Source organism: Volvox carteri, assembly GCF_000143455.1.
Source record: "Volvox carteri f. nagariensis unplaced genomic scaffold VOLCAscaffold_41, whole genome shotgun sequence".
In the NCBI taxonomy this organism is placed as follows: Eukaryota; Viridiplantae; Chlorophyta; class Chlorophyceae; order Chlamydomonadales; family Volvocaceae; genus Volvox; species Volvox carteri.
The window spans coordinates 837,795-861,230 of NW_003307584.1; the positions used below are offsets into that span (position 1 = coordinate 837,795).

At 54.0% G+C, this 23,436-nt stretch overlaps 3 protein-coding genes across 3 annotated transcripts in view; 1 reads left to right on the forward strand and 2 right to left on the reverse strand.

The window, feature by feature from the left end:
* Positions 1-51: 51 nt before the first annotated feature.
* On the forward strand, positions 52-8,700 carry VOLCADRAFT_106324 (uncharacterized protein; the record flags this gene model as incomplete). Its single annotated transcript, XM_002954192.1, has 16 exons — positions 52-174; positions 238-291; positions 1,251-1,394; positions 1,618-1,689; positions 2,235-2,303; positions 2,680-2,854; positions 4,140-4,366; positions 4,775-4,892; positions 5,305-5,395; positions 5,604-5,702; positions 6,259-6,332; positions 6,381-6,500; positions 6,805-6,866; positions 7,206-7,268; positions 7,385-7,656; positions 7,956-8,700. 16 exons carry the CDS (start codon positions 52-54, stop codon positions 8,209-8,211), a joined length of 2,019 nt encoding a protein of 672 aa, XP_002954238.1. The 3' UTR covers positions 8,212-8,700.
* On the reverse strand, positions 8,660-13,578 carry mkp5 (MAP kinase phosphatase 5; the record flags this gene model as incomplete). Its single annotated transcript, XM_002954260.1, has 10 exons — positions 8,660-8,787; positions 9,423-9,659; positions 10,132-10,427; positions 10,768-10,876; positions 11,646-11,800; positions 12,023-12,115; positions 12,408-12,476; positions 13,037-13,150; positions 13,295-13,341; positions 13,411-13,578. 10 exons carry the CDS (start codon positions 13,576-13,578, stop codon positions 8,660-8,662), a joined length of 1,416 nt encoding a protein of 471 aa, XP_002954306.1.
* A 7,586-nt stretch (positions 13,579-21,164) lies between these two features.
* The window catches only part of VOLCADRAFT_95094 (uncharacterized protein), a gene marked incomplete at both ends in the record, with an annotated part of 4,324 nt that continues 2,052 nt past the window's right edge, over positions 21,165-23,436 (reverse strand). Inside the window, 3 exons of the mRNA XM_002954261.1 lie at positions 21,165-21,345; positions 21,945-22,045; positions 22,607-22,876. Coding sequence (XP_002954307.1) covers positions 21,165-21,345; positions 21,945-22,045; positions 22,607-22,876 — 552 coding nt within the window. The remainder of the gene's footprint in view (positions 21,346-21,944; positions 22,046-22,606; positions 22,877-23,436) is intronic.

The window sequence follows — 23,436 nt, forward strand, 5'->3', positions numbered from 1 at the left end:
CTCCCTTCAGCAGCCCATACGCTGCCAGCCGTTCAAGATACAACAGCCAATATGGAGAACGAAATGCAGCAACAAAAGGCAGCTGCTCGGGCATCCCATCGCAAATTGGAGCATCTCAACTTTGACAACCTGACGTTGCGGGCTCTGCCCCTGGACCCTATCAAAGGCGGCCCGGTGCGCCAAGTGGAAGGCGCCTGTTTCTCCCGGGTCGATCCCACCCCCGTCTCCAACCCCCAGCTAGTGGTCGCTTCCCCCGAGGCTCTAGCTTTGCTGGATGTGGATCCTGCCGAGGTGAATTTCAAAACCCTTTTGAAACTTCAGGGTGCTAAAGCTCAAGTATCGCTACCGCGTCCTCAGCTGGGCTGGTCATAAGAGGGCTGAGCAGTAGGCCACGAGGGGAAGGGAGCCCGGCGGGGTCTGGGCTTGGTGACTTAAGCAGGCTGGTCTTGGGGGCAAGCGGGCCTTTCGCTTATTGCTTTTCGCTCTGGCCGGATGGCTTGCTTACTTCTCTCTGCTTGTGCACACATGCACGTCCAGTGGTTTGTGGGTTGCAGTGTTTTTTTTCGTTTTGGGCCTAATACCCTAGAGTAATAAACTGGGTGTAAACTGGGTATAAACTTTCAACGGAAGTCAAACATTTTGTTTCACCTACCTTAGGCACCTTCAGAAATTTAGAAAAAGTGGAGTGCCGGCGACAAACCCTAAGCCCTGCGAAAAGCGGTTAGTATCTCTTGCGGTTAGTATCTCTTGCGGTTAGTATCTCTTGCGGACGGCCCTGAGGGCAGCTCCCCCGCCGTGGATGACGGTGCGATTGCTTTCTTCGCCGCATGGTCCCCTTCGAGATAGCGACCAGGGAGGCCTCGGCCAGGAAGAGCTTGATGACGGAAAGGGAGAGGGGACCATGCTGTATATTTAACTTCCCTTGATTGGCGGGACGGACAGGTTATTCCGCAGTGGATGACCCATGGGTCACCCTCGCGATTTACCCCGACTGATGAATTACTTGTTAAATGATAACAGAAACCGTGTGGACACGCGAGACGCTTAGCTGTCCTGCGTTGCTGCTGGCCTTATCCTTGCTTTAATAACAAACCCTAATAACAAACCCTTGCTTTATAAAGGGAACTTTGCGCAATTTATTTCATACTTGCTTCCCTGGTGAAGCTCTGGGCCGCCGCCTCCATGAGCTAGACCTGTCGGGCCCCTCCCTCTCTCCCCCCCCACACACACATTGTTTTGACCTGACCCAGATCGACCGGCCCGACTTTGCCGAGTACTTCTGTGGGAACAAGCTACTGCCTGGGGCTGAAGCCGCCGCGCACTGCTACTGCGGCCACCAGTTCGGCTACTTCAGTGGGCAGCTGGGGGATGGAGCGGCCATGTACCTGGGGGAGGTGAGTGAGAGGATGTTAATGAATTCATTCCTGAACGCATATGCCGTATATGTCGTACGCTGTCGTACATTTGTTGTCCGATGTACATTTGCTGTGTGCGGAGGGAGGGGAGAGGTGGTTGGAGATATGCATACCAAGCACTGGTATAATACTCTTATCCTTGAGTTGTATGTGATGCCCTCCGTTTGCCGTACACGGCATTACCGGTGCCGTACAACTGCAGGTGGTGAATAGTCGTGGCGAGCGGTGGGAGCTGCAGTTCAAGGGCGCCGGGAAGACGCCGTACAGCCGACAGGTAGGGCAGTTGTACGATGACTATGTGTTTTGTGGCACGCGTGGGCCTAGGGGACTGGCACGGGGCCGGCAGGCGCTGCCCCACACGGATTCCCCATTGTTGATTGAAATCCACTTCTTTCCATGGGATGCCCCGTGCCTCAATGCCTCGCTTTGTCGGACTTTTTATTGTTTCCTCTAAACCTGGAGTCAGAGTCCATATCATGGTCAGAATCCGAAACTGGGGCTCCATCTCTTACCTAAGTATCTAATATCTATCTACGCCTCGCTGTGCATCTCACTTTGTGTCTCTTGCTCTATCTTTTAGCAGAAACACTTTCAACCGTTGAGTTGGTTTCTACTCGTCGGCACCTTCAATGATGTCGTACCCCACATCTCCCTGGAGGCGGGAAGCCTTTCCGAAGAAAGCCTCGGCCGACAAAAAGCCTGAATGCCCTAACAAGATTCTGCATGCTTTCCTTTTCCGGATCTTCATAAGCCGGCCCCCTTCCTGCCCCCCTTCCTGCCCCCCTTCCTGCCCCCCTTCCTGCCCCCCTTCCTGCCCAGGCCGATGGTCGCAAGGTTCTCCGTTCCTCCCTTCGAGAGTTCCTTTGTAGCGAGGCCATGTATCATCTGGTGCGGTGGCAGGGAACGGGAGGGAAGAGAGAGAGAGGGGGAGGGAAGGACGGGGGGAGAAAGGGAGAAGGGCTGTCCTTTACTCGTTTCGGATCTAGACCGGAAATTGCTGGTCACGTGTCTGGGTTGATGCTTTCCGTCATGTATTCCCCGTATTGGCTGTGGGTTTATCCTCGTGTGACTCATGGTAACTGCTTCAACTTCAACGTGAAAAAATGATATGTGCATGAAAATTATGTTGTACGATTAGTCGTACAGTACACGACAGTACTGTCTTGTGGACATCAAAAAACTAAGCGCTGCTAACGACTTCCACTTTCGAATTTTGTTGAATTATTTTGTTCATCTCCATTTACCGGGCCATAACCGACTGCAGGGAGTGCCAACCACACGGGCCGGCACGTGCGTTACGTCAGACACCCGAGTCGTGCGTGACGTGTTTTATGACGGTAACGCCATTCTGGAGAAGGCAACGATCATCACACGTATCGCGCCAACCTTTTTGCGATTCGGGTCGTTCGAGATCTTCAAGCCCGTAGATGCCTTTACAGGTGGTATGCATAGTACGACACATGTACTGTCCAATTTGGGACAATGTTATGTGCATGTGCAGCATATGGTATGGCTTAACGCGGCACACATCACGAAACACCTCACGAAACTGAACGAGATGGCTTTTCTGCAAACACTCCGTTACACGGCATGCACACCACTGCCCCACTGGGGCCGTAATATACACAAAGCAGGGATTCAGAAGCAAATAAAGCACCGAAACGTAGGAGAGCTAACCCGCTCCAGAACTCAGCAACGCTCGGCGGTCGTAAGCCACTGTTTTCTTCGCCAGCTCAGAATGCATGTTGCATGATTCTGCTTTACCGAGATTTCGCGACGTTTCGGACCATTTCTTAGTATACCATTCCTTAGTATATATAATTATAATATGCACTTCATAACATGTCCACTAAGCCTGTACCTTGGCGTAAAGTCAAGGTCAGGGGTTCGAATCATGCCGGGGAGTGTCGCGTCTCCCTGTCACCCGAGCGGGGGCTGATAGTTGGAAGTTCCGCATGATACCGTCGGTCCAGTTCTTCTGCGTCGATGGCGTGTCCGCTCTGAGCCTACAGTCGACAACGGCGTCTCCCTGATGGGGGATGGTCGTGGTTGATGATTAATCTGGGACCGCGTGAGGCAGTAACCTGAGCAGCGAAAACGGATAGCTGCGGGCGGCAGACGGATCGCATGCCTGAGTGGGCGGCTGGGCCACCCGACGGGTCCTCTGCGAGGCAACCAACTGTTTTGTGAAAATATATATTTTTCATTGCTTTCGTTGCGCGCACACATTCTGTCAGGTTATTCCATTTGCCTTTTCTCGTTTCCTTTATTTTTCCTTTTCCTTTTAATTCCTTTTTTAATCTCTTCTCTTTTCAACAATTCTTTTCGTATTTTCGCGGTGTCTCTTTCTTTGTCTCAAGCTTTGACATACGTTTCTCAAGCTTCGTTCTCAAGCTTTACCATACGTTTCTGAATGACTTCATCCATTTTAAAACTTAAATTACAAAGATACCTTTTATGGTTAAAACTTGCTTTAATTTTCACCACCACCGTCACCACTGTCTTTTCGTGACTGTCACGAAGCCAAGGGATGTCACATCCCTTGGCTCTGCCTCGCCTGCGGCTGACTAGAACTCATTAGTGCCAATGGGTAACGCTGACTTACTACAACACTCCTAACATGCTACATGTCGAACTTGTCGTGCACACACGGCGTACACGTACCGAACACGCATCACCCTTCCTCCTTTCACCTTCCCTCTACACACCTATCTCAAACTCCAGGTCGCCGAGGCTCATCTGCGGGTCAGGAGGTGGCCATGCTGCCCACCTTGCTGCACCACACCATCCGTACATACTTCCCCGACATATGGGCCTCCCATCAGGGTGACGCCATCTCCGCGGGGGTGGGGGTGGCCTCTGATGGCAGCGGCGGTGCGCCCTGGCCGCCAGAGGGGGGCCTGGAGGTGGAGGCCCGGCTGCAAGCCATGTACCTGGACTGGCTGATAGAGGTGCGGCAGTTGGTTGGTTGGTTAGTGGTTTTAATTCGTTGGTTGGCTGGTGGGTTGGGATGCAAGAGGCCTCCACCACGGATTACTGGGAGCCATACAGAAATCAAGATATAAGGCAAGAGGTAGTGGACGAGCATCCGACGCAACTCCAGCCCTGTCCTATCCACAACCGATTCAGCATTAGCTGTATTATAAAAAAAGTACTAATACGTGATTTGCTTTTTGCCCTTGTCAAAGATCTAATTAACATATTAGCTGAACCTTATAAAGCATTATGCACGATGCCAACGATGCCCCCACCACCGCCGTGGGTATCTCCATCAGATTCCCCCCTCGTCGCTCCTCGCTCACATCCGTCCCTACCACCCCCGTTCAACACCCCCCCCCCCCGGATCTGCCCCCGAACAGGTGACCCGCCGCACTGCCTCACTTGTCGCCGCCTGGCAGTGCGTGGGCTGGTGTCACGGGGTGCTCAACACCGACAACATGAGCGTAGTGGGAGTGACACTGGATTACGGACCTTTCGGTGGGTTTAGGGGAGCTTGGGAAGAACTGCGCACACGCAGTGTTTGTATGTATGTACGTATGTATGTGTTGAGTGGCCCCGGGCCCTGTGGACGGCTCGGAGGGATGCTGTTGTGGGGAGATGGGAATGGTACGACAGGGGGGTGGAATATCCCGGTAGGTGGTTGGGAGAGGGCCCGCCAGCCACCCCGACCCGCGCCACCTCGATCTTCTGAGTCGCGTCTTCTTCCCGTTCCTTTCCTCTATTCTTTACTCTATGTCTAGTACCTTCTGCTACTGCTGCTGCTACTGCTACTGCTACTGCTGGCTTATTCGCATATACTGCTGGCTCCCCCCACACACCGCCACCACCACCACCGCCGCCGCCACCACCACTCTGTGTTTTTTCATCCACACCTCCCTCCTCGCTTCAGGTTTCCTGGACCGCTACGACCCGGACCACATTTGCAACGGCTCCGACGACAGCGGCCGTTACGACTACAAGAGCCAGCCGGACATTTGCAGGTGGGAAGATAATGGAGGCTGGAGGGAGGGGGAGGGGAAGGGGGGAGGGGAGGGAGGGGGGAGGGAGCTGAATTCACATTCTCTTGCATGACATTCCCAAATCCCACCTTCCGTAAAACACACACACGCACACATGGACATACTCTCTTTCGCCCCCCCCCAACAACATCCCCGCCTCTCCCCCCTCCCACGGCGGCCTCCAAACCAGGTGGAACTGTGAGAAGCTCGCTGAGGCCATTCGTACGGTGCTTCCCGAGGCCAGGGGCAAGCGGGCTGTGGCAGAGACCTTCGACCCCGTGTACCGCAGGTCCGTTGGGGTACGATGGTACGGCGTACGGCTTGTCGTACGCGCTTGAATGTGTCATTGGCCATTTCATAGACCTCATGAATTTCAAGTAATTTTACGAACGGTAGCGATGTGTGCATGCGTGCAGCGAAGACGGGCATGTCGTATTTCCTCCCCCCTCTGCAACCCCTCTTGCTTCCGTCCCCCTCCCTCCAACTCGGGGGCTCTCGGTAACTTGCTGACGTCAGCGCTTTTCCTTTTGCTTCAATTCAAAATTGCCGCTGCTTGCAAGCTACAGCCCCTTGTTTCTCAAAACTTTGTACATCATCTAATAATTCTCGTACACTGCGTTTCGGGGTTTTCCTCCTTAACCGTGCCTAACCGTGACGTAACCGTGCCTAACCGTACCTAACCGCGACGTAACCGTGTTTGGGAAAGGAATATCCCCCGTGTCGCAGTTCTCGCGTGTCTGCTGTCGAATCCGCACCCCGCGCATGTTTCATACGGCTCGCCTCGCCTCTCCTGTGGCCCCATCCGCGTGCACTCCATCTCTCCCCTACTCCACTACCTGCAACAGGACCTATCTGGGCCTCATGCGGCGCAAGTTGGGACTGGCGACACCAAGGGAGGGCCTGGAAGGGGAGATGGCAGGTGCGCTGCAAGGCTCCGGCGCTGCTGCTGGTGCTGCTGGTATTGGAGATGTTGGAGATATCGATGCGGACGCGGGTGAGGACGAGATGCTGGTTTCGGAGCTCCTGACGGTGATGGAGGAGACGGGCGCAGACTTCACCAACACCTTTAGGCAAGCACAGGGCCGAGGTGACTTGCGGGGTTGGGCAAGAGGTTTGCTCTTTTGTCTGTCTGTCTGTCTGTTCCACTGCGAGGTGTAACTATTAGTAAATAGGGACCGTTTTCCGTTGTTAGATTTGGAATTGGATGCGGAGAGCTGGTTTTGCCAGGGCCTTCTGCCTTCTGATGCATTAGACGGCATCTTTTTCTTACGTTCTGGTCTCCTCGCATACCTTCGTGTTGTACGGATGGCTGGTCTGTTTCTTTTCCGACTTCTCCTTTCCTTTCCCCCTTTCCAGGTGCCTCAGTCGCTTCCCCGTACCGCCCCCTGGAGCCGAACCCTCATCGACCGCGGTGGTGGAGGCGGGCGGTGTGCTGGACTACATCCTGACACAGGTACGACACAACCGTTGCCGTACAGAGCAGCGCAGGCACATGCGCGGCACCGGTGCCTGACCATCGGGAGTGGGCTGCAGTACTGTGTACGGTAACGTGTACGGTAACTGTGTACGGTAACACGCTGCCCGTCCCAGTAGGCATGTTGTCTGTTATTGCTTTCTCCACCTTCGTTACGACATATCGTTGCCCACTGCCATTGTCAGTGTGGTTGCTGCTGTTGCTTTTGTCACCTTCGACACCGACCTGTACGACTTGTACGGACGGATATGACAGGTCGCCGATGCAGCGACGCTGGCGGCTGCCGCGGGGCCGCGCATACCTGCCAACAACCTGCAGATGTTGGCGATGTTGGCGGGGAAGAACCCTGAGCTGCTGCACCAAATGGGCCTTACACCGCAGGTGCGTGGGGGGTCGCTGAATGTGGACACTTTCACCTCCTTCATTCCCGTAAAACTTCCCGTAAAACTTCCCGTAAAACTTCCCGTAAAACTCGTACTATCCGCTATTGTGTCCAGATGCTGAACGCCGAGATGGCGAGGCTCAAGCGCTCCGAGCAATTGGCCAAGCAAAATGACGAGGACAAACGGCTCCGCGACCGGGAGCGGTGGGCAGCCTGGCTGGCGTCGTACGGCGCCCGCCTCCAGCGCGCCATGGCAGCCGGCCGGCTCGATGCTGGGATGCGGCCGGCGGTTATGAACGCAACAAACCCGCGCTTTATCTTGCGGAATTGGATTGCCCAGCAAGCTATCGAAAAGGCGGAGAAGGGCGACTTTTCGGAGGTGACCAGGTGCGTGTTTGCCTGTTTGTCTGTATATGCGAAGGCAGGGCGTTGCGTAGGGTTATAATTTTAGACAGTATCGTAGAGCGAGTCTTGAGGTTTGGAGGTCAAGTCTGGTCGTTTTTTTCCCAAGGAGGGAGGACGTGTGCTGGTAACATCTCTTAACCTGTACAAGCAAGTGTGGCGACGCCTGTTCTGTCCTGCTTCTTGTCCTCCCCGCTTCTTTAAGCTACTTGTGCTAAAGCGGTGCGGGAATTACAAATCGTGTCTTGTACTGCATGTCGTACTGTCCCTCACGGCCTGTGCAGGGTATATGCGCTATTGCGTAATCCATTCAGCGATGAGGACGTTTCGGAGCTGCTACGAAACGTGGACGCCAAGACCGGTACCGTTGCGGCGGCGGCAGCGGCGGCGGCGGCACCCGGTGCGGCGGCGGCGCCGCCAGCGGGCCCTGAAGCGGCCTCCGGTACCGCCGCCGAGCCAGGCGTGTCGTGCAGTTTGCCTGTGTACGACGGACGGCCGCCGGGCTGGGCCGCTAAGCTCTGCGTCACGTGCTCGTCTTAAGGATTCGAACTGGAACATTAAGTGGAATTGGATGGCCCTATCACTACGGTGTTTCTAACAAATGGGGGATGGGTGTTTTTAGAGGAGTGTCTTGGCTGGGTTTTGCTGTAATAAAGAGGTTGTGGCCAGTATCGATAGCCAAGCCAGGAGGTCAAGTGTAGGACGAGATCAGCAGGGAGCTGGTTCGCTGTTACTCGGTTCGCTTTTGCTTGTTCGTGCCTCAAGTGAAATAAGCGTGCCGGCAGATGTGAGAGATGAAGCGACGCGAAGTGTGAGCGGCTGTGAGTGCTGGCTGGCAGTGGGTTGGGTTATGCCCTTCGCTGCGGTCGTCAGTTCGTCTGTAGTGATGTTACGGAGTGGGGGGCGAGGGAGGGAGCCGTATACATGAGTACATTTACGCGCTTGGTTGTTCAATCGGCCAGTTGACCAATTCGGTTGCGTCTGCCCGTCAGGCCTTCGCTACGGATAACAACTTGTAAGACCGTGTACTGGCTCCGAAACCCATTGCCTGCCCGGTTTGCAGTTGGCGCGGGGCGTTGGGCTTTATCCACACATCAGCCACCTTGGTGCCGTGACCTGGTGCCGTATTTCCCGACACGTCGAAAACGATGATGATGATGCCCGAGGACAGGTGGGCCCGTGAGGCGATGACGAGGATGATTGACCAAAGCGTGAGAGACACAACGGTGATATCGATGAGGACGAGGACGATTGACCAAAGCGCGGCCGCAGCAGGTGTACGACCGACACGGCAGAGCATTGGGCGGGGGGGGAGAGGAAAGGGAGGAGGACCGGTTGAGGAGGGGGATGCAGAGAAAGGGCAGAGAGGTGCGGAGAGGTGCGTCGGTGATGAAGGGCGTACAGATGAAGGATGTAATAATAAAAAGGAACGATTTCACGTGCACGGGGGGTATTATTTAAACGTTACGACAGTACATGTGCAGGATGGTGAGTTGCTGGGTAGATGGGGTGGGATGCTGCCCGACCTCTCAACAACAGCCTCAACGGCCTCGGCGGTTGTTTTGGCAGACCTTCAAACAACATGTAATACCCAAAAACTATATAAAATAAATTATAAAATAACTATATATATACTACTCATATATATAAATATAAATAAAAAATATATAATAAAAAATATAAAAAAATTAAATACAATCAATTCCCCCTTCCCAAACCCCCCTGGAATCCTCAACTGCCATGTAGCTCACCGGACTGCAAGTCCGTGACGAACACCGCCCCGGTTCGATCCACACTGAGCGCCGCATGATGTCGGCTAATGGAGGGATGCTCCAAAACCACATCGCAATCTGTGGAGCGACCTAGAACTAGCCGCTGAGTGGGGCGCATAGGGCCCACATCCAGTCGGCCCATAAGGCCCTCGGGTTTGCGAACTGCAAAGGACAAGCGGAAGCCGCCTCCGCCTCCGCCACCATCGAGGGACGAAGCTAACAAGCGGAGTGGCGGGGAGGGAGGGGGCGAGAGTGCGGGCGGATGAGAGGGCGAAACTAGGGAAAGTAGCAAAAGGGGTGGTCTTGCCGGCCAGGGCTGTAATGATCGATCGATCCCCAACATCCACAAGTGAGGAACAGACAAAAACATTACTGAACGGATGACGACTTCTAAAACAAAAACAGGCTTTGGCCTAGCCCGTAGGGTAGGGCGACAGGCCTCGCCTCTGGCCTTTGGCCCTACCCTACGGGCTGACTCACCCGTCGCTTCCAGATCGTGTAGCTGCTCGTAGTCCACTTCCCCCCTCACCCTTAACAGCCACATCTACATCGTCGAGCCACATTCGTCTATATCTACAGTCGATGCACACCAGAAGCCCCAATCCAGCGAGACACGCCGGAACGACCCGTCCATGCATCCGCCACCGCCTGCCCCCTCCCCTACATACATACGTACATACATACTCACCAGGCATCGTGCCCTCGCCGCCGTCCAGCCGACTCCGCTTTACCCCGCCGCCGCCGCCGCCGCCGTTGGCCTCCTCTCCCTCCGGGCCCCCCTCGCCGCGCCGCTTTACACCCGCCGCCGCAGTACCCCCGTCCCCGCCTCCCCCGGTGGCGCCCGTCTCCTCCCGCACTTCCCTGGTGGTCAACATTCTGACCGGCACCTTGCCACCCGCTGCGTCCTTACTCAGCTGCACCTTTAGCTGTTGTGGTTCCGGAGCGTCGGCTCCTCTGAAGCCGGCGGTAGCGGTTGGGTCACTCCTGCGAGCGAAGATGATACGTCGGTTGGTGGGTTGCGGTGGTTGGTGGTTGAGACTTGGATTTGGGAAATGAAACAGGAACGTTACGGATTATAGTCGTTGCCGTCACTTGTGAGGAAAGGGAACTTTGGCGTCCAAACGAGAGACCAGAACAGCTGCACCCGTACCAGCTCCACAGAAATACAAACAAACGAACAAACCAACAGAAAAACAAACAAATGGACAAACAAACGAACACAGGAAACTCTCGAAAACCCTCCTTCACCTCCCGACACATGCACATACATATAAAAACACTACAGAAGAACCAGGAATCCATTCCCTCCCGTCCAACCACCCACCTCTCAGCAATCCCCAAGGAAGGCTCCAAAGCGCACAGCGTCAACCAGAACCCGTCGTTCAGCGCCACCACACTTCTCCGCTCCGAAACCAAGTCTTTGGCTCTCTGGGCTGACCAGGCGTTACGTCGCATTAGGTACATGACGACCAAGGTGGCGCTGCGACTCACCCCCGCTCCGCAATGAACCAACACGGCTGTATGTATGTTTGTATGTACGTATGTATATACGTAAGTATGTATGTATGCGTGTATACATGTACGCACATGTCGGCGGGGAAAACGAGGGGGAAAGGGGTAATGAGACGGGGTGCGTGTGTAGCTGTGAAGCACATGGTTACGAGTGTTGTGCGGGTGTGACAGGGCCGGACAGACAGACAGACAGACAGGTGGAGGCAGAGGGGAAAGGGACGCGGCCGGAGGTAAGCACGGAGAGCGGCCACGGATACACATACATACATACATGCGCAGGCAGGTGGCTGGCAGAGGTTAAGGCCTGACTTCTGCTCTCGGAGTGTCCGGGTTCAAATCCGCCTGCCGACCCCTCGGTGTGTGAGAGGTGTTGAAATGGGAGGTGGTCCCCCATCTTGCGGACGGTGTAGGACGTGATTATAGAAATTTACGAGCTGACCAGAAACGAAGTTGTGGCGCCGTTGATCCGCTAGGTTTGGTTGGATGCTGGTGGTGAGTTGCTGAACCCAACGAATACATTCTGAAGTCGGATGGGGTGAACGGATTAGGGTGCCCCTCTCGCAGGGGAGAGCAGGGAACTGCCTCCAAGGGAAAGGGGGCCGCTGGTGAAGCTATATCACCCTGTAACAACATACATACATGCGCGCCCAAACCCAAACCCAAACCCAAGCCCCCGCCAGGCCCCCCCACCTTGCCCCCGTTCTCGACCCTCGTCCATGAAGTCGTACGCCTGAGAGAATAGCTCCGAAATGTTGGCGTCTTCCACATCGGGGAGCTGTTGTCTCAGGTGGCGGATGTTGGCGGGGGGCCGCAGTCGCTCTGGGTGATTGTGGATGGTCAAGATGCTGACACGTGTGTGTATTGCGATTGACGTGGATGCGGGTTGGGCGGGGTCGGGGGTTCGGGAGGTTTGGGAAGTGGGGTGGGAGGATGGATATGAGAGCGGGGAGGTTAATAAACACGCAAATTATGATTTTTTGAAGTACGACCGTATTAGATTTGTACAGGTCTTGTACGACAGTATTTTGTACGGCATGCAGGCGTATTTTTTGGGCTATCCGACTTACCGGCGAATGTTGAGTTCCTCCAGTCGTTCGAAGTCGGTTGCACTGTCCCAGTCCCCGAGATAGAGGAAGCCCGGAATGATTTGGGAGGGGTATCTGCAACAAATACGACACGGGGTACGACACGCAGTACGGCATGTCATTAGGTGACCCACATGACACCCCACAGTGATATTGTACGACACGCTAAAGACACGACATCGTACGACCAAAAATGGCAAACAGTTTCAGCTGCACGCCGCCCTTCCTTTGCGGGGCATATGAGGAGCCTCGTGTTCGTGTTTGGGCAGTTGAGGTTCGGCAGCAGTTGGGTCTACCTTCTACCAACTGCCAACGACCAACTACCAACTGATCTCGCCGGGCTACAGATACCCGCATGTAGCCTCACCTCTTGATGCTTGCTGCCTTCACGGAGGGCGTGCACAAGGAGGGGTACCGCCGTTCAAAAGCGCCGTACCTGTCGTACAACACAACAGGTCCTCAGGACATGCAGCGCACAGCAATTCTAAAACCAACGCAGATGAAAAATTGAAGATGAGGAGCATGTTGGCGACTTATAATTCCTTAAACACATGACGACAATCTTTTATTTCGTAATTCTTATTAATGAAGGTCGTGCATGAATGATTGGCAGGTTGGCTGTAAGTAACGGTAAACCTGGTAATCTAAGAATGCGCGATTAGAGAACAATTGCAGCAGACCGGTTTTGGCCCTTTTTCCCCTCCGACTTTCTCTGGACGGACGAACAGACAGACGGACGGACAGACAGATGCCTCAATCAGCTCTCATATGCGGAGACACGCACAGGCATTATTATCCCCCTGCACATACACACACATACACACACATATACACATATACACACACAACACAGAGCCTCACACTGCATGTAAAACAGCTAGGGCTGGGCACAGCCGTCGGCTGCGGATAGCCGCAACGCACATGATCTATGCGTATGTGTGTACGTATGTATGTGTGCTGTGTGTTCTCTGACCGCCCTTAAGACGTCAGACCCACCCATCCTTATAGTAATGCAGTGCCCGGCATTTCCCTTGAGTCGATAAAAATCGTACGACAGGATGGTCCTTTTTGAGGCCCTCCTCGCCGTACACAAGGACGTTGCGGCCCCACCTGCGCGTCATCGTGGCAAATGTGACAAGTAAGCTGACGAGTAAGCTGACGAGGGAGAAGGGTGGATAGCCCATTGGAGTGGAGGACAAGACGCCCCCACTAGTTGAACCTCCGATGTTCAGGTCCCTCTTGTTGCCTACTCACCAACAGTCCTGCGCCCATTTGATGTTGTACGAAGATGCGCTATAGTCCTGCGGGTCGGGGCGTCCACCTTAACCTGTGAGACCGGTATACAGCTTCTCAGAAGCAAATTAACGTACTGCAAGGACTTGACCGTTGCTTGAGAGACGGACGCAAAATGCCCCGGCAATGTGGTTGTGTTTGAATTCTTTGTGTGGGCGAACGTCAATTACTATAGTTGGGATATCGTGCTGACAAACCGTAAAGATGCGAAAAATGAAGTCCGCGTCGACGGATTTCGCTTCCATGACAAGTCTCCTTCAGCCTAAGCGTTCATCAATTAAATCGTTCTACTTCATTTAAAGGATATATCTGAAACTCAAGAGGTTTGTGGGACTGGTCAAACTGTCAAGGCTTGTAATGTGCTCCAAAACTCAGCTTCGGAGCGTGTGCTGTGAACACTCAAAACCCAGCCATGCGCCCTATGAAACACGAAACGCAGTATAGTAGCACCGTGGCGACCAGGACCTGCTATCCAGCCTTGTAGTTCCTGACATTGTCACGGCGTTTCCACAGGTTGGCCATGGTCTTGGCCGCCTGATTAGACAAGGAGCCCCGTTGGACCTCGCCTGCAACGTTGCGCCTCTAACAAACCCATACACTATATTGGCAGCCCGCAACCGATCTATAATCAAAGTGGCGCCTGTTTAACCGATGTCCTATTTGTGGCCATGCATCCGGTCCATCAGCCAGCCTAGCAAATGCAGTACTGCTGCTGCTGCTGCTGCTCTTGCTGCTGCGAACCGGTAACTGGTTTTATTTATCATTGTTGCTGGGCGTATACAGCGATGGAAGCGGTTGTAGGAGATGGTACACCGGTAGGAGACAGCATGGGATCAGAAAATCTACACCTCATCTTGAGATAGACACGAGAAAAATGCGAGCGCAGCCTTTAATAAGAGAGGGCTCAAATACCGACTCTTTGCTCACCGTTGGCGCCTTGCTCTGCCCTACCCCATGCCCACGTCGCGCCACCACCGCGCGGTGACTTACAAACCCAGATGCTCATTAGCACTGGCTTTGTTTAATCCCGCAGCTTTACGAAAGCTGAACAACACACGCAGCAGCAAACACTCAAAGTTTACACTTCCGAGCTAATCTGGCCATGAGGGAGTTCAGGCACGTACGGATACGTACGTAAGGAATCGCATGGCCTGGCATGTACGCTCTGGAGCTGTCGCAGGAAATGCCCTCCTGGCGGAGCTGCAGCCGCAGCTGCTGGCTCTACTGCCGGGGCCCCCCTTTAAGACAGCTGTCCCATTCCACACACACTTTTCCCCCCTCCTCCGCCAGCCTCTCCGTTCCCCCCTCAACAGCTCCAGTACCCGCACCAACCCATTTTACCACAACCCAGCACCAACCCAGTACCAACCGTGGACAGAAGAGCAAGGGAATCCGATCCTGCTGTAGTCTCCGTCAAAAGAACCATCACAGGAGGTCTTCCTGGTGCAGCTAAACATGACATCGAGCTCCACCACCGAGACCCCGCCAACCCGTAAGGGCCAGCGGAGAATCAGCCATAAAGGGGCGAGCGGCAGGGGGAGGTTGGGGGGAGGGATGGGAAAGAGGGGCTCAGGGAGGGGGGGCCCCGGGCGGGCCCGGGGACCCCAACGGAGAGAAGGATATATTGAAAGATACCCGAAAGATCCTCTCCTGGTTGGTTGGTTTCGGAGGTGCTGTAGACAATCCAAACCTCTTTGTCCAAGGGGCCTTGTGTGTACGGCTGTGCAAGGTTACCTAGGTAACCTTCGCGCGCCGTCCTGCAGTCTTGGTGCGTATGTACGTATGTATGCATGTATGCGGACGTGTGTATGCATGTATGCGCTGATATAATTACAGCACCAGAAGCAGAAGCAGTAGTAGTAGTAGTTGTAGTAATAGTACTGAATAGACCTCTCACAACTATGTGAGGTTAAATGGCCCGGTCCGATGAACAGAACATGTTTCTATCGTTCCACACTCCGGCTGTGCATGTCTTACGTGTATGCATGCATGTATGTGTATTGTTACAGGGTGGTAAAGCTTCACCCGCGGCCCCCTTTCCCTGCTCTCCCCACCCCAATCCATTCACCCCATCCGATGCATGTATGTATGTATTTACGTCTCTGCTACTGCTGCTGCTAATACTACTATTACGGTCCATGCTCAGTCCACTATCAGTACCATATCAGTACTGTCAAGAGGACAACACGTAACGTCCAACTGTTAACCAGAAAGCGTTGGCCGCATCAACACACCACAGACACAACGGGCCCAGGGCATAAACGCATCTACACCCCCCGCGCGCGCGGTGCTTGCGTGCTTGGGTGCTTACCCCCTGCAACATTTGTACATCGCATACACACACGTGCATTACATAGCGCGTTGACATCCCCTTCCAACCCTCCTCCTCCTCGTCCTCCCCACCGCCACACTACCACCCCAACAACCCCTACGACGCGAAGATCTTCGTAACTCGAAAAGGCCTCCACAGTCGCAACCCTTCCCCTCTCTCCCCCCATACAAACCAACCATATAAATCTACATACAAATCCAACCATGCCAAGAGAAATCCAACAGCAGCGATTTGATGGGTAGAAGCTATACCAAAGACGCGGGCGAATCAATCTACACGAAAGGGCTCTATCTGACACAGGCAGGCAAAAAGCCCCCAACGCGTTAAAATCCAAATTCTTGTTTAAGTGCCCGAGCATATCATTTTCCTCGAGACGCACATCCAACAAGACAAACCACCTGCGCAAAACCCCAGCTCAGTCGTTTTCATGCCGTTTTATCGTTCGTAAAGCGACGCCAAGATTGCATACAAATGCATACAAACAATACAAACATACAATTACTCACGGATATATACACTTACACGCAAACACGCAAACGGGAAACACTAGACACTTTTTCACCACACTCGAGCGTTTTGTCGAAAAAAACAGTTTGGCGATCCATGTGCAAATCCTAGCTTTAAAGACATATCAGTAGCACAAAGATGCTGCTCGCTACATGCGACTGCTATACAGAGACAAGCATCTTCCCTACATCACATCACATCGCAAGCATTCAACAACAATTCTTCCCTCGGCCATCATCATCATCATCATCATATGCAGCAGCAGCAGCATTGCCGTCATTATCATGGCCATGCGCCGTACCGTTCTGTACCGCACCGTACCATCGCCATCGTAACCACTGCCCACGCCGCTGCAGTGTTTTTTCCCACGCGTTCTGTACGAATGTGCATGTACACACTCATACACATACGCATATACAAAGAGACACGTCCATCCACGGTCATGTGGAAACGGACACGCATCACCCGTACCCATCAAAGGATGTACATACAAACGCACGCTCTGCATTTGCGGGCCCCCTCGAATTGGCATACACACACATACACACACACACACACAAGGCGGAGACTGCTTCGGTGGTCGCCCATTCCCGTTGGGTTACGGTTAGGTGCCCCTGGACAGTGTCAGGCCCGAATCGATATGTAACAAATACACACATACATACACACATACGCACACAAATACACACACAGACGATACGAGTACTCGGCATCACACGAACTGCAAGAGAGGTCTACGAGGGGGTCCGCGGCCGGGCGCCACCCACTAGTGCAGCGGCAGCAACGCAACAGTAACAGCAGCACTGCTTCACGCCAAAGACAATATTAACAAGTACTAGTAGTAACAGTAACACCAACAGCAGCACCAGCAGCAACAGTATGGTAACAGTATGGCAACATTGGGCAGTAGCAGTAGCAGTCGCAGTCGCAGTAGCAGGGTAGTAACGGCAGCATTGCTCCGTAACATTAGGCCGTAGCAGCCCACTGCCATGACGTGGCAAGTCGTTGCAGCGTCGTCATATAGACCCTCTACATGGGGACATATACACGAGCCGTACAAGTCGTAAAACATGAACCAACCTCTCCCACGCAAACCTCAAACGCCACCCCGCCATAGAACCAACAAAACCCTCATTTTGAAAAACCATTGCGGTGTCCATTACAACATTACGCAACATGGTATTGAGTTGTAGGGGGGGTTTCCATCAGTAAACCGAAGCAAGAGAGACACTTGTGGGAGCCACCGGAGGAGGCGCTCGGAACACGGACGGACGCGCCCTCGCCACCGACACGGTCCGCACGGACGGACGGACGGACAGACGGACGCACGGACGCACGGATGTTTTTCGGGGTAGACCTCTGCTCCCTCATCGGAGCTACGGCGACCCCAACAGCGGGGTTTGGGAAAAGGCCAACAGCTATTTACATACACGCAGGGTGTATAGCTACAGGGCCGTCCAGTGCCGTACACACCGTCATTTAAGAATACACGCATACATGCATACATAGATACGTAAGTACAAACAAATGTGACGCCAGGAGACGGCCGTTAGTATCGTACGAGTGTTGTACGACGTGCGATGTCGTACGCTGTACGAACCATGCGCTCCCACAGTGTCTTATTATTAGTCACCATATCACCGGGGGACTGCGGGAGTCAGCAAACCCCTAGTACGACATACATTTGGTATACATGCACACGGCATCCCCTCAGGGGGAGTCTTGCAGGACGTGTCGTACATTGATCGATTGAGCTGCGTACGGCGGCGATTCATGCCATCAATGCCGATCGATCAATAATGCCGCATAGAATTTGGTTCTCCCCCCACCACCGTGCGCCCAAACTGCATCTTATTACACGTGTATGAATGAATGCGAGCAGGAGTGCGGCAACACACCCCCCTCCCAATGCGCGATATTCATCAACCGACCACTAGCCTATTTTTAGCGACATGTACAACACTGTACGACGCTCTCATCCCAAAACGTCGTATGCGCAAAAAGCGATCGCAGTACAAGGAAAACTCTCATTCCGTTGTTTTATTTGTGTGTTGGGTGTGTTGGGTGTGTTGGGTGGCACGCTCCGCGTATTGTTTGCGAGTGCACACATCACCGCAATATATGCCGTTCGCTCGGTCACGACAATGTGTGCGCATGTGTGTATCTGCCCCCGTGACCCTGCGTACGCATCGCCCCTCTGTGTGTGCGTGTGTGTGTGTGTGTGTGTGTGTGTGTGTGTGTGTGCGCGCGCGTGTGCGTGTGTGTGTGTGTGTGTGCGTGCGTGTGTGTGTGCGTGTGTGTGCGCCCATATGCATGTCTGTGTGTGCGCGCGCCAAAAAAAGCGAACAGGTCAATACACCCCAATTTGAGTTTGTTCCCGCAGTACTGCAGTACGTGTGTCAGACGTCAACAGGTATCACTGTTATAAAATCCGGACCCGTGGGTCGCACGTGCAAATGGCCGTACGTCACCAACAGGTCGTACCCGTATCCGTACCCGTACCCGTACACATAGCAGCAGCCGCACCCGCAGCAGCGACTTAACTCCGGGGAAGAAGAGGGGGTGGGGAAACACACGTTGGGCAAACACACACACACACACACACGCGGTGTACGACAGCGACCCAAGGCGAAGTACTGGCTCCCAGAACTGCGAGAACTGCCCATGAAAGTCCCATCATCGCGCCACCTCCCCCTCCCATAGTTGACGGCTGGTAGACGGCGGAGAAAAGAGAGAGAAAAACCAACAACTGCATGTCTGATTTGCGGTACGATGACACCATCCACCATCTCCCCACACACGACCCCCCCCGCCCGACCTCTCCTCGGCTGATCTAGCTGCAGTACACGTGCCGTACACACTAGGTTCACTCTAAATCCACCGCCACCAACAGAATTAATAACCACCATGAACAATGCCAATAACGGCACTAACCAACAACGGAAAGTCAGCAACCACAAGAAAATGCGGGAAGGGAAGCCCTCTTTGCTCGGCATGCGAACGGAATATGCCGATTCAAATCCCACAAAAACAAAATCTTCCCCATCTTCGTCCCTTCGATGTACGGACTCTGCTGCCGTACATAGACATACAGAACGGACCGGCGCGAAGGGTCCTCGAATGCAAAGAAACACACACACACACAAAACAGGTGACGCAGGTGCGCGAGGGAATGAATGCTAAGACCCGGGACTGGATTCCGCTCCTCTCGGGTTTTTTCGGGTTAGCAGCTGTAGCAGCTGTAGCAGCTGTAGCAGCATGTAAGCAGCTGTAGCAGCATGTAAGCAGCTGTAGCGCTGGAGTGCGGGCTGAGTGGTGCGATTTCCCCCTCTCCCCTTCTCCCCCCCACACACATACATACACACACACGGTCGTAGCTGCGCAGCTGCTTTGCCCAGCGACACGACCAACAACTGACAGCGCAACAACAACAACATCGGTTCCGTGAGACGACGCTACAGGAGTGGTGAGGAGTGCACCTGCCCCACCTCCCAACACATCACTCGACATCCCCATATGATGTGTGAAACAGGGAGGTGTATCTTCGCCCGTGGCAGCTACCCTGCGAAACCCGGCCTTCCCCGGTATTCGGGGCACCCTCATCCAGACACCCTAGTCAACTTCTCAGTGGATCGCTCAGGTGGACCGCACCCATCACCAGCATCCAACGGAATCTGCCGGGTCGACAGCGGCCCAACTCCATTCCTGGTCGACTCGCAGGTTAACTTTATCCCAGGTCACCACCGTCCATCAACTAGGGGCGCATAGCCTTCCGCCATCGGAAGGTATTTTGACCCTTAAGGGTATCGATCCCGGGATCTCCCATATGCATCCCCATATGCCATCGAAGAAATGACAATGAGTTCGGGTGGCCCAGAAGCCTCCTACTCTGTAACAACAGCATTATGCAAACGTAGCTGCACCGTACACTCATACACAGAGGCCACCTCACCTCCCCTCCCCTCCCCTCCCCTCACCCCCTCATCCCCCCCCCCCACACACACAAGACCGGCGACCTACCCCCTTTCCCCCCTAGCCCTCAACCAAAAAGAATATAACCCCACAAGCAACAATGCTGCGTGGCGAGTTGCGCTCCTGCACCCCAATTTCGCAAAGTTTTGGCTCTGTGCAAATCCTAAAACCCAATCGTAAACTATAAAAACTTAAAAAAATGATTTCACTATCCAACTATATTCTCTGTTGTCGATGCAGATTGCTGCAGCAGCGCAGTGTGTCTGTACGACGTACCGCACTGACGTACCGCACTGACGTACCGCACTGACGTACCGCACTGACGTACCGCACTGACGTACCGCACTGACACTCGTGTGAAGGGCCGGGAGAGGATACGCAAGCTGCCGTGAACCTTGTACGGCGCAAACTGAAGACGTCTCACCAAGAGACGCAAACACACACACACACACACAGGCACTTGTGATGCTAGTGCTAATCCGCATTAGCGGTATATGAATCCCCTAATCCCTAAACTTACCGGAATCCCCCCCCACGCACACACACACACACACACACCCCACACATATCGCCAACGCCGCCAACGGCGCCAGCGCAAAACCCTAAATAATAAAACCGCCAAGGCGCCCATTAAAACCCTAAAACCCTAGACCCAAGAGAAAAAGGTGCTTTGACGTCAATCCCTCTTTTTATCAACCTGTACGATGAACGGCATGAATGCGAAATGGGTAATAACGTAAGAGCGTGTGTGTGTGTGTGTGTTTTGACATGGAGGTGATGATAACTGCAAGAACGTGGGCTGCCGCGATGACGTTGCTGTTGCTACAGCTGCGGCTGTTGCCGTAATTCCTGCTTGCGGAAACTCCTGCTACTGCTGCTGCTGCTTCTACAGCTACTACAACTGCTGCTATCCAAATGCTGCAGCCACAGCTATTTAGTGTCACCAGTACAGCAACCGCTGCTTTTGATTAACATGATGTTGCAGCTGCGCCTGTCCGTCGTCCTCCTTTCCACGGCATATTAAATGCATAATTTCTGGTTCCTAATTAGGATGTTGGTGATGTAAGCAACATAGTGTAAAGGTGAGGAAGGTGAGTCCCGGCACCGGGAAAGTTGCGCGCGCGCTTGATTAGGAGCTGACAGCTTCTTGCGCGGGCGCGTCCGGATCACCCTCGAATCTCGTTTCCGAAATAGGCTCCAACTGCGACACGTAAAAAATACCGTACAATGGAGATACAGTTAGTGGTTGTACGGCAAGGATACGTGGGTCGGGTCGGCAACCAGCGCAAAACAAAGGCAACAAAACAATCAGGCCAAGCGATCTAGTACGAGTGGGGGGCCCCCAACCCTAAACCATAAACCGCATCCAAACTCACGCCTAAGCTGGATAGCTCATGCCCACGAACTACCAACTACCAACTAACTCACCACAACGGACTTGGACGTTATGGCGTTGGACAACGAAACGTTGCGGCCGCCGACCATGATGATCTGCAGCAGTAGCAGTAGCAGTAGCAATGTCAGCCGCAGTAGCAGCAGCAATGTCAGCCACAGTAGCAGTAGCAATGTCAGCCACAGTAGCAGTAGCAGTAGCAGTAGCCGCGTCAATAGCACAAAGTCAACAGCATCTGAGCGTCAAGGGCAAAAAATACAACAGACCTGCCCGGAGGGTGGCAGGAGCTCCATTGCCAACAAAAACCAAAGCCCAACTAGCAGCAGTTAGGAACAAACAAAAGCTACCAAGTAATCCTACCCCACCATCGAGCCGTCAAACACCCCTCTCCCCTCCCCAGCGCCCACCGGGTCATCTGCCCTGCTTCGGGATCGACTGCCGCCACGTCGCGGGTTCGAACCCCCGCACCGAGGGGATCGCTGACATTTAGGCGGGTGGCTGGCCCCGTCTCCGTTGGTGGATGTGGAGGGTTGTCGGTAGGGGGTTCGGGAGGGGGGGTCACCTCCCTCGCCGAGCCCGGCGGGTATCGCCCTGCAGCGGGTCACGGTACGCGCCACGTAATGGCACCGGGCCACCACCCATGTCCGCATGTTTCCTCGTGTAAGCGGAAATGGAGAAAAGAGTCGACGTTTCTCTTTTTACGACGTTCGACGTGATGAGCAAAGTTTTTAAAAAGTGAAGAGTAAAAACTCTTACAAATTTAAAAAAAATTTAAAATCCCGATCCCACAACCACAACCCGCCGGCCCTAAGACATAACCTCAAAGTTCTCCTAAATACTAAAACCCTAAATACTAAAACCCTAAAGATTAAATCCCCAAAACACTAAAACCCCTAACCATAAACCATGCCGAGTCCCCTCCCACGTACCCAGATCCAGATCCAGATCCTTTCCGCCCATGGTAGTGGTGGTGAAGCCGAGGCAGCGGCGCCGACGCCGACTGCCGTGAACTCGCCTCCTCCAACAACCGCCGCCGCAGCGACGCCGCCGCACCCTCGCGCTCCCGTACCTTGACGGCCTGACGCTGCTCCGGCGTCATGGCAGTGTACGACAGCGCAGGCGTCGGCGACACCTCCGCTGCACGTAGGGCCGTCAGCGTCGTCAGGATCTCCTCAAAACCCGGCCGCGCTGCGAGATCTGCGTGCCAGCACCGCTCCGCCAGGGTTTTGAACCCGGGTGGCGTACCCGGGGGAAACACGGGTCGCTTTCCCTCCATGGATATTAAATGCCCCAGCAGTGCTCCCGGGACGCCCTTGTACGGCATACCACCCGTGAACATCTCTGGGATGCGGAGGGGGGGGGGTTCGCGGTTTTAGCGGAGATGGCCACACAACAGCTGAGAGTCAGAGAGTGGGAGTCCAGGAGAAAAAAAATGCCGGGGGATGTTTTTTGTGTGTGTGGGGGGGGGAGAGAAGTGTGGGCGAAGGGTTAATGGGAGGGCTGGTAACGGTGCGAGAAGGTATTCACTGAGAGTTTCCTCGGGGTGTGCGACACAGTGTGTGTGTGTATACATGTATGCGTGTGCGTGTGTTTTTTGTGGGGAAAGAGAGAGAGACGAAGCTTTAAACAGGAACATCGGGGAACGGGACGATTGCGGGAGTTGAGGTCGCGGAAACCCACATCCTAACGAACCCAACCGCCAACTTCTCCAACTGCTAACTCTTTTCCCTCCCCCTTTCCAATAAACTCACGCAAATTCCCCCCCCCCCTTGGCCCCAGATTATTCACCATCCCCGAAATACACAAGATGATGAAACCTTCCCCCTTCCCATCCCCTTCCCCCCTTCCCATCCCCTTCCCCCCCTTCCCATCCCCTTCACCCCTTTCCATCCCCTTCCC